Here is a 12,486-nt window from a genome sequence, read left to right on the forward strand (position 1 = left end):
TCTCGGTTAGACCTCACTGCAACAGCTGATTACTGAGCCTGGACTGAGAAACCAGGAGAGTCTGCTGTCTCCTGTGTGCAGTCATGGACAAGCAGCTTGTCAGGTTACTGTGGTTCTGCTGTAATTAGGATGGTTTGCTAGTGTCACAGATGTACTTCAGCTCTTGTGCTCATGTAAAGCTATGCTGTAGAGGTCAGGATTGAAATCACGGCAGAACGTATTTTGTCAAGGAATTTTAACGACAGATTTTAGTTATATTGTAAGATGCTGTTGTTCTCACTTCAGTTCTCTTTTCAAAGTGATGTAAAAATGCAGTCTACCAAAACAGACTACCCCTCCAAAACTTTCCTACATTTCTTTGAACATCGGAATTGATCATTGCCTAGATTCAACCTTAAATAGAACTTTTCAACAGATTTTGTTGTCTTTGAGAGACTCTGCTCTCCCCAACCATTGCCTGTTAACATATGTTGTCTTTGACAGGAAGGAGAAGATTAAATTATTCAAAAAAGTATGAAAGAAATCATTCAAGAATCTGTGCACAAAACTAATGGAATCTGTGTCACTTGAGTTCATGTTTATTTAGTTAGACAGGAAACGATCAAGAAATGAAATCATAAAGGCTTATTCCCCGATGACTTTTCATAACGAGATGTTTACCTAAATTGCTAAATGAGTAACCTATTTTTATGTATTCAAAAGAACAGAATGATGATTTCAGAGGATCTTCTGTGCCTTTTTGCCCCTTCGTTAATACAAAAAAGAATATCTCTTGGGTTTTGTGTGATAGAGCAGACGGAGCCCCAGTGTGACTGGTCTTCCCTGTATAGATGGGATAAATGCTACAGATGGCATTTTCTTGGGAACATGCTGTTCATGAGGGGGGTAGAGAATGAGTCATAAGTTAATTGGACTTTGTACTTAGTATTTCCAATGCCAATGTTGAGTTATTACACCAGATTGTTTTTTTTCCATATAAAAGACACACTTCTATAAAATTCACAAAGCAGAAGAAAAAAGAAACCCGTGACATTAGCTGCCAGTATGGATGCCAGTATGGAGTTGCAGAAGGAGCCAGATTCCATTTAGAACTGACCGTGTATGCGTCTCGCTGCAGAGACCCTATTTTGTAGATGTTCATTAACCCTGGATGCTGATACTGCCATGTAGGTATGCTCTCCCACAAAGCTTCACGGAGTGCACTGTGCTGAGAGCTGTGCTGCAAAGCAAAGAAAAAATTTTCATCCCGATCTGTGAGATTACCGTCACCATCTTGGCTACATTGAACTGTGTTTGTGCAGCACATCGTAATTCTAGCCTCGAGCCCAGCTGATCTGCCTTAATACATTTTCAAATGTTGTAAATTCAAGATTACATAATTCCTCTTAGTGTTAAATTATAGGTGGCAAACACAGTTTTATGTTTGTGATACATAGGCCAACTCTGGTAGCTCTTTATTTCTGCAGTGATCTGAAACATAATTATCCATAATGAGCTCACCCTGTAAAAACATAAAAAACTGCAGCAGAGCTGGTAGAGTAGGTTCACATTTATGAGTTCTGTCTTGAGAACATCACTGGAGTAAACCTAGAGATTAGTAAAAACACAGCAGTCCAAGACGGTCTTTTTCAGTGTTCGGATTGCAGTCTCTAAGGAGACTGCCGCCAGCGGGGCCGGGAGGCCTTTGCCTTCTTCTCACATCCCAGGTCAGTCCTCCACGCTGCAGCTTTTCTCACCCTCTTCATTCAGTCCACCTTGCCTCTGGTGCTTCCTGGGTGTCTTCCGGGCTTGATCCTTTGTAGCAGGGTTACTGTAGGAAAGCATTTGAAAAATACGTCCTGAGCATCTGAAGAACATTTTTGGTCATCCACCACTTCATTGTACATCATCTACCTCCATCCTGTCTTATGCTGTAGTGGCCCCAGATGAAGGGACCGTAGCATATCCCTGTACAGCACAAATGCCTTCTGGGTGAATGCGGATGAAGAAATGATTGCCAGCCCGAGCTGCTCCTCACCGTGAGAAAGGAGGCACCTCTGTGTCAGAGCAGGACTCATACATTAAAGCTGTAAATCTCCTGTTGCTGTAGCTGAGAGACAGAAATGTTTGAAACAGACGTCTCACTTTTATTAGCATGCCGCATTCAGATAGGCACTCTGCAGCATGTGTGTATGACTTTTTTTAATTAACTGGCAAATGCATTGAATCAGAGGAGCTCATGTGGAGGAAAGTGCTTGCCCCACACAGATAGAAGCTTCACAGAGATGGTGTTAAAAATACTCTTCTACGAGCAAGAGCTGATCACAGTATCTAAATAAATGAGGTAATTTTATGTATCCAAGTGAGACAGGTGGAAAATTCAGCTCACTCTTTGGATACCATCCAACCTATAAAGACATTTCAACTGTAAGTGAATACAGGCTCTCATCAGCCTTCACTCTTAAATCAGTGAGACACTTTAACGCTAGGATACAAATGATATTGAGTGATAGAGAAGGTCCATGTCAATGAAGAAGTGATGCTGCCTCTTGAAAAAAAACTAAGTCAAATACTTAAATTAATTTTATCAGTAAGGGCCAATTTGTAAATTGAAATGGTGAAGTACATACTACAGTTCAAAGGTAGGGGCTAAATAAGAACAGGAAAACATATTAAAAGAAAAACCTATAGGGTAAAATGCTGGCAAATGTTATAAAGATTGATTAAAGATTAAAAGCTCAGTGCAAAAGCCTTTAAAAGGACCCTAAAAAATCCAAAGGGCTTAAGTAACACATTAAAGTCAATTCATAGAAGTAAGAAGATATCTTTTAAACAATAGACATTGTAGCCAAATGAGGGAATAGAAAAAAGAGGACAATTTCTGGCAGACTAAATGTCAAACCATAAGAAGTCAAGCCAGGAAAAGATATTGAGGAACAGCATGCCTGAGGCATAAAAAAAATAATAAAAACATTTTTCAGAGGAAGCCTGCCAGGGAATCTCTAGTGCCTGTAGAGAACCAAGGTGTCAAAGAGCACTTAAAGTTGAAGTCAGCACTGTTGAAGGAAAGAGCAAAAACTTCTTGTGCTGGTGTTAACCACTGAGGCTGTATAAATATCAGGAGAATGGCAAGTGACAAATAAGGCAAACTTTTTAAAAATGGCCTCAGGAACTGTAAAAAATCAAGTCTCACTTTTGCACAAGCTGGCTGAATCTGTGAGAGTTGAGCATGCCGTGGTACATATGATAGATTGGGAAGAGATAGCACAGCTTCTGCAGAGGAAAGTGCTACCTTAGTGCTCCATCGGAGGCCTTGGAAGAATAGCGAGTGTGAGGATAAGGGTGGTCTCTTCAGCACAGTAACATACCTGAGTTTTCAAAAAACTTGGAAAAAGGTAGTTCTTCAGAGACTGCTAAAAGAAAGCAAGCTTTTGTGAGACAGGAGGGAAGGCTCACTTGTGGATTAGTATATCTCTAAGGTGTAAATAAAAGGTGGAAACAGATGGTCAAATTTTGCAATGAAGGGGTTACTATGAGTAGACTCCCACACGGTCTGTGCTGGGGAGATGCTCACGCATCTCAAGGCACAGGCTGGAAGGTCTTGGGAGGGAGTGCAACAGGTTCAAGTTCAGCAGGTGAAACTTGGTGTGAAAAAATTGCAGAAGAATTTGCGTGGGAAAAATGTTCCTGACCAAACACACAATGCCAGGTTCTAACCGAGCTGTTACTGCTCAGAGGAGCCACTGCGCATCCTTCCCTGAAGTGTTGGCTTATCTGAGGAAGAAGAGCACTATAGTTTATTAGAGAGGGAGTAGAAAACAAAACATGAACCTTCTTTACAGCCCTGCTGAATCCCCATCTTCAATACTATACATTTTTGGTCATAGGTGTTTATAGATATGTATAAACCAACAAAAGATGCAGGAAAAAAGCAACACGAATGAACATTAAGGGTAACAGCTTCCCTACCACAGCAACTACTGAATTTGACAGCAATGGCTGAGGGAAGGGTTATAACAGAACCTGAAGAACTTGAATGGTGTAGATAAGGTAGCTAGGAAGCAGTTATTTACTATTTCATATATCACCAAAAGTACAGGCTTGCCCTGACTTTTGCTTGTGCTACTGGTCACTGTTAGAGGCAGAAGTACAGGTTGGATGGGACTTTGCTGCCAGGACTTTGCTTTCCTGCCTGTGCAGAACAGCTGTCCTCAGGCAGTACCAAGGCTAGAAAAGGAGACCAGCCAGTCCACCAGCGCAGCAGGAAGAGGAGGAGTTGCTGGCATTTAAAACCAAAGGTAGCATTGGGCTAGAAAGGTTTTTCAGCTCTAACAGCATCTGTAAGATGCTAGACCCATGGTAGGGACCGAAGGGACCGTGCCCATGCCTCCCAGTCCCTCCCTGCTGCGCTCAGAGGGAGCAGTCCCCTATGTGCTGTCCTGGGACAAGCCCTCCAGCCCTTGTTCTTGAAAGAAGCCTTTACTGGAATGCCTTTCTAGGCTGCTCTCCTGTGTACAGTTATTTGTCTTGTAAGTGGGTATGTCTGGATTTGCAGGCTGCGTGGGGAGTTTGTTTATACTTTTTGTGCCTCCCAAGCAGGCATGGGATGGCTCTGGCTGACAGAGTTGCTCTTTCTCCAGTCTTTTTCCTTCACTCCCAAGAGAGTTTTCTGTGCAGCAGAACAGCTTTGCCCCTTGTCTTTGTTTTCTCTTCTTTTTTTTTTCCCTTGTCATTAGCATTGCCACAGCTGGTTAGGTTCAAATATGGCCATCCTGCAGCAATGATACCCTGCCAACAACACACATATGCACAGCCAGTGCTGTCAAAAATGTCTCAGTATTTCCAAGAAATACTCTACCTGAGGGAGCTTTAAATGATGTGCCTGGGAGGGTCAACACTGGTGATTCTGATCTTCTCTTCTTGGGATGGCCATTGGCTCCCTCTCCAAAACAAGAGCAATCACAGTAGATCCACACTGGGCCCTCTCCTCTGTAGCTCATGCTCTTTCTCTTAGAGGGAAGTGGCTGTGCAGCAGGAAAGAAGATTGGAAGGAGAGGTGGGAGATCAGGTGGGAAATGGTCCCTGGGAAGAGCCAATCTTCCCTCTCCCTGAGACCTCCCAGTCTGCACCAGGTACTGCAAAGCACCATCTGGCACAGATCTGCCACTGACCGCGTTGCCCACAGGCGCTGGCCTTTTCCAAAAATCACGTAGTGGTGTAAGCTAAGGGCATGTTGTGCTCCTCATCCGCAGCCAGTGCCGATCTCTCCTGTGGCTCCATTATTTACCTAGGAAGGCACAGAGAGCTTGTTTCCTCCAGTTTTCCTGCTTGCCCCTCATGCCTGTAATATATCCTGCTTGGATAGCCCCTGACACCAATGTTCCAACAGCTTAGGCATGGGGAGAGACCCTGTCTCCTTGCTGTCAGCTCGTGGCTTGTCAAAGTGACTTTGATTATGTGGATCCAGTGTTTCTGACCATGACCCCTGTTTCTGTATGCGTATAGACCCAGCAGCCTGGCTCACTGTTTGAGAGGTGCTCAGAGACCTGGAGAACTGAAGTGCCCAGGATTTCACTTAACCTGGGTCAGGGACTGAGGACAGCCGAGTCCACAGAGGCGAGACCATTGCAACTGGTTTGTTTGGAAGTAGTTCCAAGGAGGAATTTACTTTCAAAAAGAGAAGTTATTTGGGTCACAATATAACTTTCTCCCTTGCCTCAAATAATCCTGTCTAACAAGCAAATCTGTAAATGTTTTAGGAACCCTGCTGCGTTGTTGCAGTGAGTGTATTTTTAGTCTGTGTAGCTGTTAGAGTAACACTGCTTCATTTATATACTTATTTGGTAGTGTATACCAACCCTTCAGATGGAAACATTGTGCAGATGTGCTGGGTAGGACAGTCAGGGCTGCTCAGCAGAGATGAGATGGAAGATTGCAGAAGTGGCAGTGCAGAGAAAGCCCCCTGAATTATGTCCGAGGACAGCTGCAGCCCTTCAACAGGCCAGCCCCAGGGCTGCGTGCAGCTGGTGCCCTCATCTTCTTCTGAAGCTTGCGCTTTCTGAACTCTGTGCTGCTCTAAACATAAGCTCTGTTTTGGGCCAGGGCAGGTTGCAATATAAATTATTTGGGTAGTTTGGTGCTAAATCATTCTTTAAATCGAACTTTAGCATCGTCAGCTTGGCACAGCTAACGCAAAGCAACCAGGTACTGGAACACATCTGGTGGCTCTTTGCAAGCTGCTTTGGTTCCTGCTGGTGTAATACATGGGGTTACAGAAGGGGCTCCAAGTGTAAATTAACGCTGACACAGACTGTCTTTGGAATCTGGTGTGGCAAAGCAAACTTTCTCATTGGAAGGAAATGTGGAAAGTATAAAGGGCATGAGTAGCTGTTCAGCAAAGATGGTTTTAAAAGAGTTAGTGGTTTTGTATCACCTTGCGCAGAGATAATTCCCTGGCACCTACTTTGACATCAACTAAACTAATTCCATGGATAGCAAATTCACTCAACACTGTTGTCCACGAGGAGGGAATGATTCTTTAGCCTTACTGTCAAAGACAGGTAGTTAAAGTAAAGATGGGGCAAGCGATTTCCCTTCCTGTATCTTACCAGAAGAAGTGAGGACATGTAGTCCAGATCTACGTGGTTGACGCTTGCTTAACTGTGTATTTAGTGAGCACAGTGGGAGTAGAGCCAGGCAGGTTCTGACCACTTTAACAAGTCGCCTACTAAGAAATCAGCCAGTAGGTACATGGGTTACCTACTGCAAAGGCAATTGGGGCCTTAGAAAAGAGTCTGAGGATTGGGGATATCAAATCAGTGGCCCAGGCCCTGAATTATACAGTATTGGTCTCAGAGTATTTTTTTGGGTAGTCCGCTGTAGGACTGTTCTACCAAATTCATAGATGATTTGGTAGAACAAGGCTCTATCAATGTACCTAAGGTGTGAGCACACCTTCAGAAAGCTGTGAAGCTCTTCCATGGTGTTTGGTTACAGCCCTGAAACACTTCAGCAAGGTCAGGTGGCATGTCAGGGGAGCTCTGTTTCAGCCCCTCTGTGAACTGTGCAGTGTTCAAGACAAGCATTTTCCTGCAGCAAAGCTTTTGGGGGAGGGTACATGTAAGTGGGAAAGGGTAAATTACCAGAATAACGTGTTCCTGCCCTATGACTGCATCCATGGGGCCAAACAGCCCACTGACATGTATAGAGTTTGAGACTAGAGAGACAATTGACATCACCATTTGTTCTGACTTACTGCAGAACAGACACCAAGATTTTCATTGCCTGCCTCTCAAGCCCTCCGCCTGTCTTCTGCCTTTCTCTAAGACAGCATCTGTTATAGAAGTAGATGTCTGATCTCAAAGGTGGACATTTGAACATTCAACTGATTGATACGTGTCAGTACTACTAAGGGGAGAAGGAGGACTTTGGTTTAATGGTCTTTCTAATAAGCCAGTTTTGAAAATTTAGTGCTTCAATTATGAAGACAATCTTCCATCATCTTGAGTAATTTGTAACAGTAGTTATTACCCTCAGCCTTATTTGCTAAACAGTTTTGGTTTGGACTGCAGACTTCAGCTTTCGTCAGTTGGATCTTGCAACATGTTTGTTTTTAAGAGAAGCTGCCATAAACCCTAGAGAGCAGCAGTGGGGAATTAGATTTCTGTTCCCTAGACCAAGCTCATGCTGGGAGTTTGGTACAGCCCGCAAGAGCCAGTGAGCCTCTTTGAGAAGGTGCCGTCAGAGAACAGCAACGCTTGGCACAATTACCTTTGCTGTTAATTTGAAATAGTCCATCATCTGAAGCACAGCTTTTAAACCTGTTAACAAATAATTAACTGCAACACAGCCTTTTGGCCTGGGAAGGATAGCTTCTTAAGCCTGAGGCTGTACCGTGTGAGAGGCTGTATGTTCGGAACTTCAAAGAGGAGCAATAAATCTATTTATAAATCCAGACACCTCTACAGGACATCCGTTCCTGTGTTTTCACTTATGTAATCCCACAAAACATCAGTCATAGGTAATTCAACACAATAAACTTTAGAAATAATTCAGTGTTGGTGTTGCTCTGGGCTATTAAGCAGCCCTGTGTAATGCACGTTGGCAGTGCTGACCTTCCAGCCGGCAAATGAGCAGCGGCAACGGGCAGCAACTTTGGGCTGTCAGTCCTGCCTTCAGAGACACCTCTGCCTGCATTTGCCTCCCCGTGAGGTGTGATGGGTACGTGCTCAGGCAGCGCAGTACACGCTGACCCGAGCATTGAGAGAAGGCACTGGTTACGTACACTGACCCCTCTAGAGATCAGCCATACACAACTGGTGAGCTCAGCGCTTGTCGGGGCCTCTCTGGAAAACCCACCTTGTGCTCCACTGGTGTCTCCCAGATGTTGGTATCAAATCAAATCAAGTTGATTGAGGGAACTGGCGGAGGTCCTTGCCAAGCCACTCTCTATCATCTATCAGTGATCCTGGTCAACAGGGGAGGTCCCAGAGGACTGGAGGCTTGCCGATGTGACGCCCATTTACAAGAAGGGTCAGAGAGAGGATCTGGGGAACTATGGGCCTGTCAGCCTGACCTCGGTACCGGGGAAGATTATGGAATGGTTTGTCTTGAGAGCACTCACATGGCAAGTCCAGGATAAGAAGGGGATCAGGCCCAGACAGCATGAGTTTACGAAAGGCAGGTCCTGCTTGACCAACCTGATCTCCTTCTACAACCAGGTGACCCACCTAGTGGATGAGGGAAAGGCTGTGGATGTTATCTTCCTTGACTTCAGCAAGGCCTTTGGCACTGTCTCTCATGGCGTACTCCTTGAGAAGCTGGCGTCTCATGGCTTGGATAAGTGCACTCTTCGCTGGGTGAAAAGCTGGCTGGATGGCCGAGCCCAGAGGGTTGTGGTGAATGGGGTGAAATCCAGTTGGCGGTGGGTCACAAGTGGTGTTCCCCAGGGCTCGGTGTTGGGCCCTGTTCTGTTTAATATCTTTATTGATGATTTGGATGAGGGGATTGAGTTTGCAGATGAGACCAAGTTGGGAGGCAGGGTCGATCTGCTTGAGGGTAGGGAGGCTTTACAAAGAGAGATCTGGACAGGCTGGATCGATGGGCTGAGGCCAATCGTATGAAGTTCAACAAGGCCAAGTGCCGGGTCCTGCACTTGGGTCACAGCAACCCCATGCAACGCTACAGGCTTGGGGAAGAGTGGCTGGAGAGCTGCCTGGCAGAGAAAGACCTGGGCGTGCTGGTTGACAGCCACGTGAATATGAGCCAGCAGTGTGCCCAGTGAGGTGGGTGCTGGTCTGTTCTGTCAGGTGGCTGGAGATAGGACAAGAGGAAATGGCCTCAAGTTGAGGCAAGGGAGATTTAGGTTAGATATTAGGAAAAATTTCTTTCCTGAGAGGGTTGTCAGACATTGGAATAGGCTGCCCAGGGAAGTGGTTGAGTCACCATCCCTGGAGGTATTCAAAAAGCAAGTAGATGGGGTACTTCAGGACATGGTTTAGTGGGCATGGTTGATGGTTGGAATGATCTTGAAGGTCTTTTCCAACCTAAATGATTGTATGATTCTATTTCTAGTCCTGTCATGTTGTTGGCTTATCCGCAGTGATCCTCTGCAGTCCTCGAGCCTTTTCTGCAAGCTCTTCTGCCCAGCCCCATTTTGTACTCATGTTTTCCAGTTCTCCTGAGCATTGTACTTCACTCTGGCCTTGGTTGAAATGCATCCTGAAGATTTTGGACAGCTTCTCTGTTTTATTGAAACTGCAATCTAATCCAATACTCCAAGGTGGCTGAAATCTCTCCAGTTTAGCATCTTCCAGAAATCTTATGAGTATGCTCTCTATTCCTCATCCAGATCGTGAAACAGTTTAATGGCATCGAGCTCAGGACGGAGCCATGTGGAATCATTTTTGCAATGCCTGCCCCTTTGACAGTGAGCTAGTCTTTCCAAACATCAGATTGCGCCGACTGCATTCAGGTCACGTTTGCCTGTTGTTTTGCTGAGAGCATCACGTGGGTTTACACAGAGCATCAGCCCCTCCACCCTCTGGGCTGGGGTGGGCCGGGCAGGGCTCTCCGATGGTGGCCAGGCGTCCCGGGGCTGGCATGGCTTTCGGACTGCTCCTTTCAACACAGCTCGTCCAGGCGCCCGGCAGCATCACCAAGCAGTAACTGCTGTCTTTGCGGAAAAATCCCACTTCCTGTTCTAAGTCAGTTTGGTGCTAACGGTAATGAGAAAGGCTGCTGGAAATGTCTGTCGTGGGAATTGAGCCATTCCCACTACTGTCCTCATCCCTGTGAGACGAGACCCTTAGCAGAGGCTCCCTGCAACAGTTCTTCATCGACAATACCTTCAACCCAAAAGGGGAAAGAATCGGATAGCTGTCTAAACCCGAGTGTCACTCCTGGGCTGATTCATAGACACAGGGCAGGATTCGGGCACTTTGCAAATGTCTGAGTTGGGTCTGTGAGACCCACGCTCGTTGTGAGCGTGATTCCTCCCAGCTCTCTCAGCTGTGGTGGCCTCAAGACACAGCACCTCTTGCACAAGGTAGCAGAGCTGTGGCTTACTTAATCGTGGTCCACTTATTCACAGAAGGAGCCTGTGTCAGCACTGGGAGAAGCAGGATCCCGGCTGGCTGAGTTGGGCTGATCCACTTCCCGTGCTCCCCGCTGCCACCCACGCAGTGCAGCTCCCTCCCTCGCACGGGCTGCTCTCCGGGATTGCTGTTCTCCTCCACGTTCTGCACTGCCAGGGAACCTAACGATAGCCCACTGTGCTGGCTGCTGCGGGCAGGCTGCGGGAAAGTCTTACTGCCTTACCGAGAGGTTTTCCTGGCCCTGGCTGCCATCCCATCCCACCTCACCCACTTGTGGCTTCGGAGCGCATTTTCTCGCATAGCCGGGGTCCTATCGAGCTGTCATCTGCAACGTGAGAGCTGAGGAGCTGTGTTTTCAGCTTGCTGTGTCACAGGGAGCTAATCTGTTCCTATTTGCTGTCTCCAAGCTTTTTGCACCCCCCCCGCCCCGAGCTTCCCCTCGTGCCCCTCTGCTGCCCCGTGCAGCCCCCTGTCCTGAGCAGCACCACCAGCACAGCCCTCTCTGCCGTCTGGTCCTGAGCCTGCCGGGTGGGAACCAAGAGCACATCCAAAGCATGAGAGAAGGGGTCATCTGGTGGGATGGCCTCAAAAAGGGTCCCAGCGGGGGACACAGCACCCAAAGCTATGGCAGGGCTTTATCAGCAGTACCGTGGCCGGGACAGGCGCTTCTCGGGTTGTTTGGGTCAGTGACACAGAGACATGCACAGCTGCTCCTGGCCTCAGTCGCTCGGTGGCACATACAGAGCTTTTTCCATTTCATTTCTGCAGGTGGGAGCTTTGATTTCCCTTGCAGGCTCTCAGCCCCCTTAGCAAGGGTTTGCTCCTGCTTTTCATTACTATACCAGACATATTTGATCTAATGGCTTCTACAGGTGGCGTGGGGTACAAGAGGGTCCGGCCACGGTTGTCAGCTGTCATCCAGAGTCAGAGTTAATCCAGGAAAACAGTAAAAATTAGTAATGTATATTGCATTCCTCCAATTCATACGCTTTCCATTAGGTGATCTTCCATCCTCTTAGGCAGAGAAAGAAAACCCTGCCGATGGCAGTCAGCGTTTCTGACTCTGAAAGGCAAGGATTGGTCGTGCCTGGAAATCCGATCTCGGCTCTCACATTCCTGGACACACTGTCTATGCAGGGAATAGCCTCCCACCTTTAAATCCAGGCAGCAGATGCTGGCCATGTGCACAGCCTTTGCCTGTAAGCCCAGGAGCTTCTGTGGCAGCAGACATGCCCGGCTTGGGGCCGTGCTGGGGTGATGCAGCCCGGCATGCCCTTGCGCCGGGGTCCCACGTGCTGGCCTGGTTCTCCCTGTGTCCGGAGGCCTCTCAAGGCTAATGGCCTTCTCCAGTGTCCCACCACAACGTCATGCAAGTACAACAGCCAGGTCAGCACAGTAATGAGGCACAGTTAATTCTTGCGAGAGATCGCGTTTTAACTTTTTTTATTAATAATCTGGTGCAGAAATTCCTCTGGATCCTCAGTGTCAAGGGGGGTTACAGTATTCTTAAACCAATAAAAAGAAAGTGAAACATTCAGCTTGCTTAAATAAGCCCTATCTTCAATCACCCTTACACTTCAGTGGCTCAAGAACAACAGTTCGGTAATAAATGTTATAAAGCGCAAACTCCATCGGTAATTATGTGCAGGTGAAGAAGGGGAAAAGAAAAGACTTATATTAATTTCTAGGTGTGACTGCACATGCTAAGCATGGCCTGGGCCCTTTGAGGTGTCACGAGCAGGCTGGGGCTGCGCCGTGTGAGATGGAGCTCCGTGTGTGGAGCTGCAAAAAGGAAGGGGGTCCCCCCCTCTCCAGCTCCTGCTCCAGACAAAAAAAGGTCCAGAAAGCTCTGCTTTTGGTGTTGTTGGGTCACCAGCTTGCAGGGCTAACTCTAATTTCTTTTTTTTCCTAC

The 12,486-nt window shown here is 46.9% G+C and overlaps 1 protein-coding gene across 4 annotated transcripts in view; it reads left to right on the forward strand.

The window, feature by feature from the left end:
- Window positions 1-12,486, forward strand: part of ATF6 (activating transcription factor 6) — an 83,866-nt gene that overhangs the window by 68,782 nt on the left and 2,598 nt on the right. Inside the window, exon 16 of one of the 4 annotated variants that reach the window (XM_075038356.1) lies at window positions 8,700-12,486. The exons of the other annotated variants lie outside the window; for them this stretch is intronic. Coding sequence (XP_074894457.1) covers window positions 8,700-8,719 — 20 coding nt within the window. The 3' untranslated portion in view covers window positions 8,720-12,486. The remainder of the gene's footprint in view (window positions 1-8,699) is intronic. 4 annotated transcript variants of the gene reach the window in all.

Source organism: Buteo buteo, chromosome 10, assembly GCF_964188355.1.
Source record: "Buteo buteo chromosome 10, bButBut1.hap1.1, whole genome shotgun sequence".
In the NCBI taxonomy this organism is placed as follows: Eukaryota; Metazoa; Chordata; class Aves; order Accipitriformes; family Accipitridae; genus Buteo; species Buteo buteo.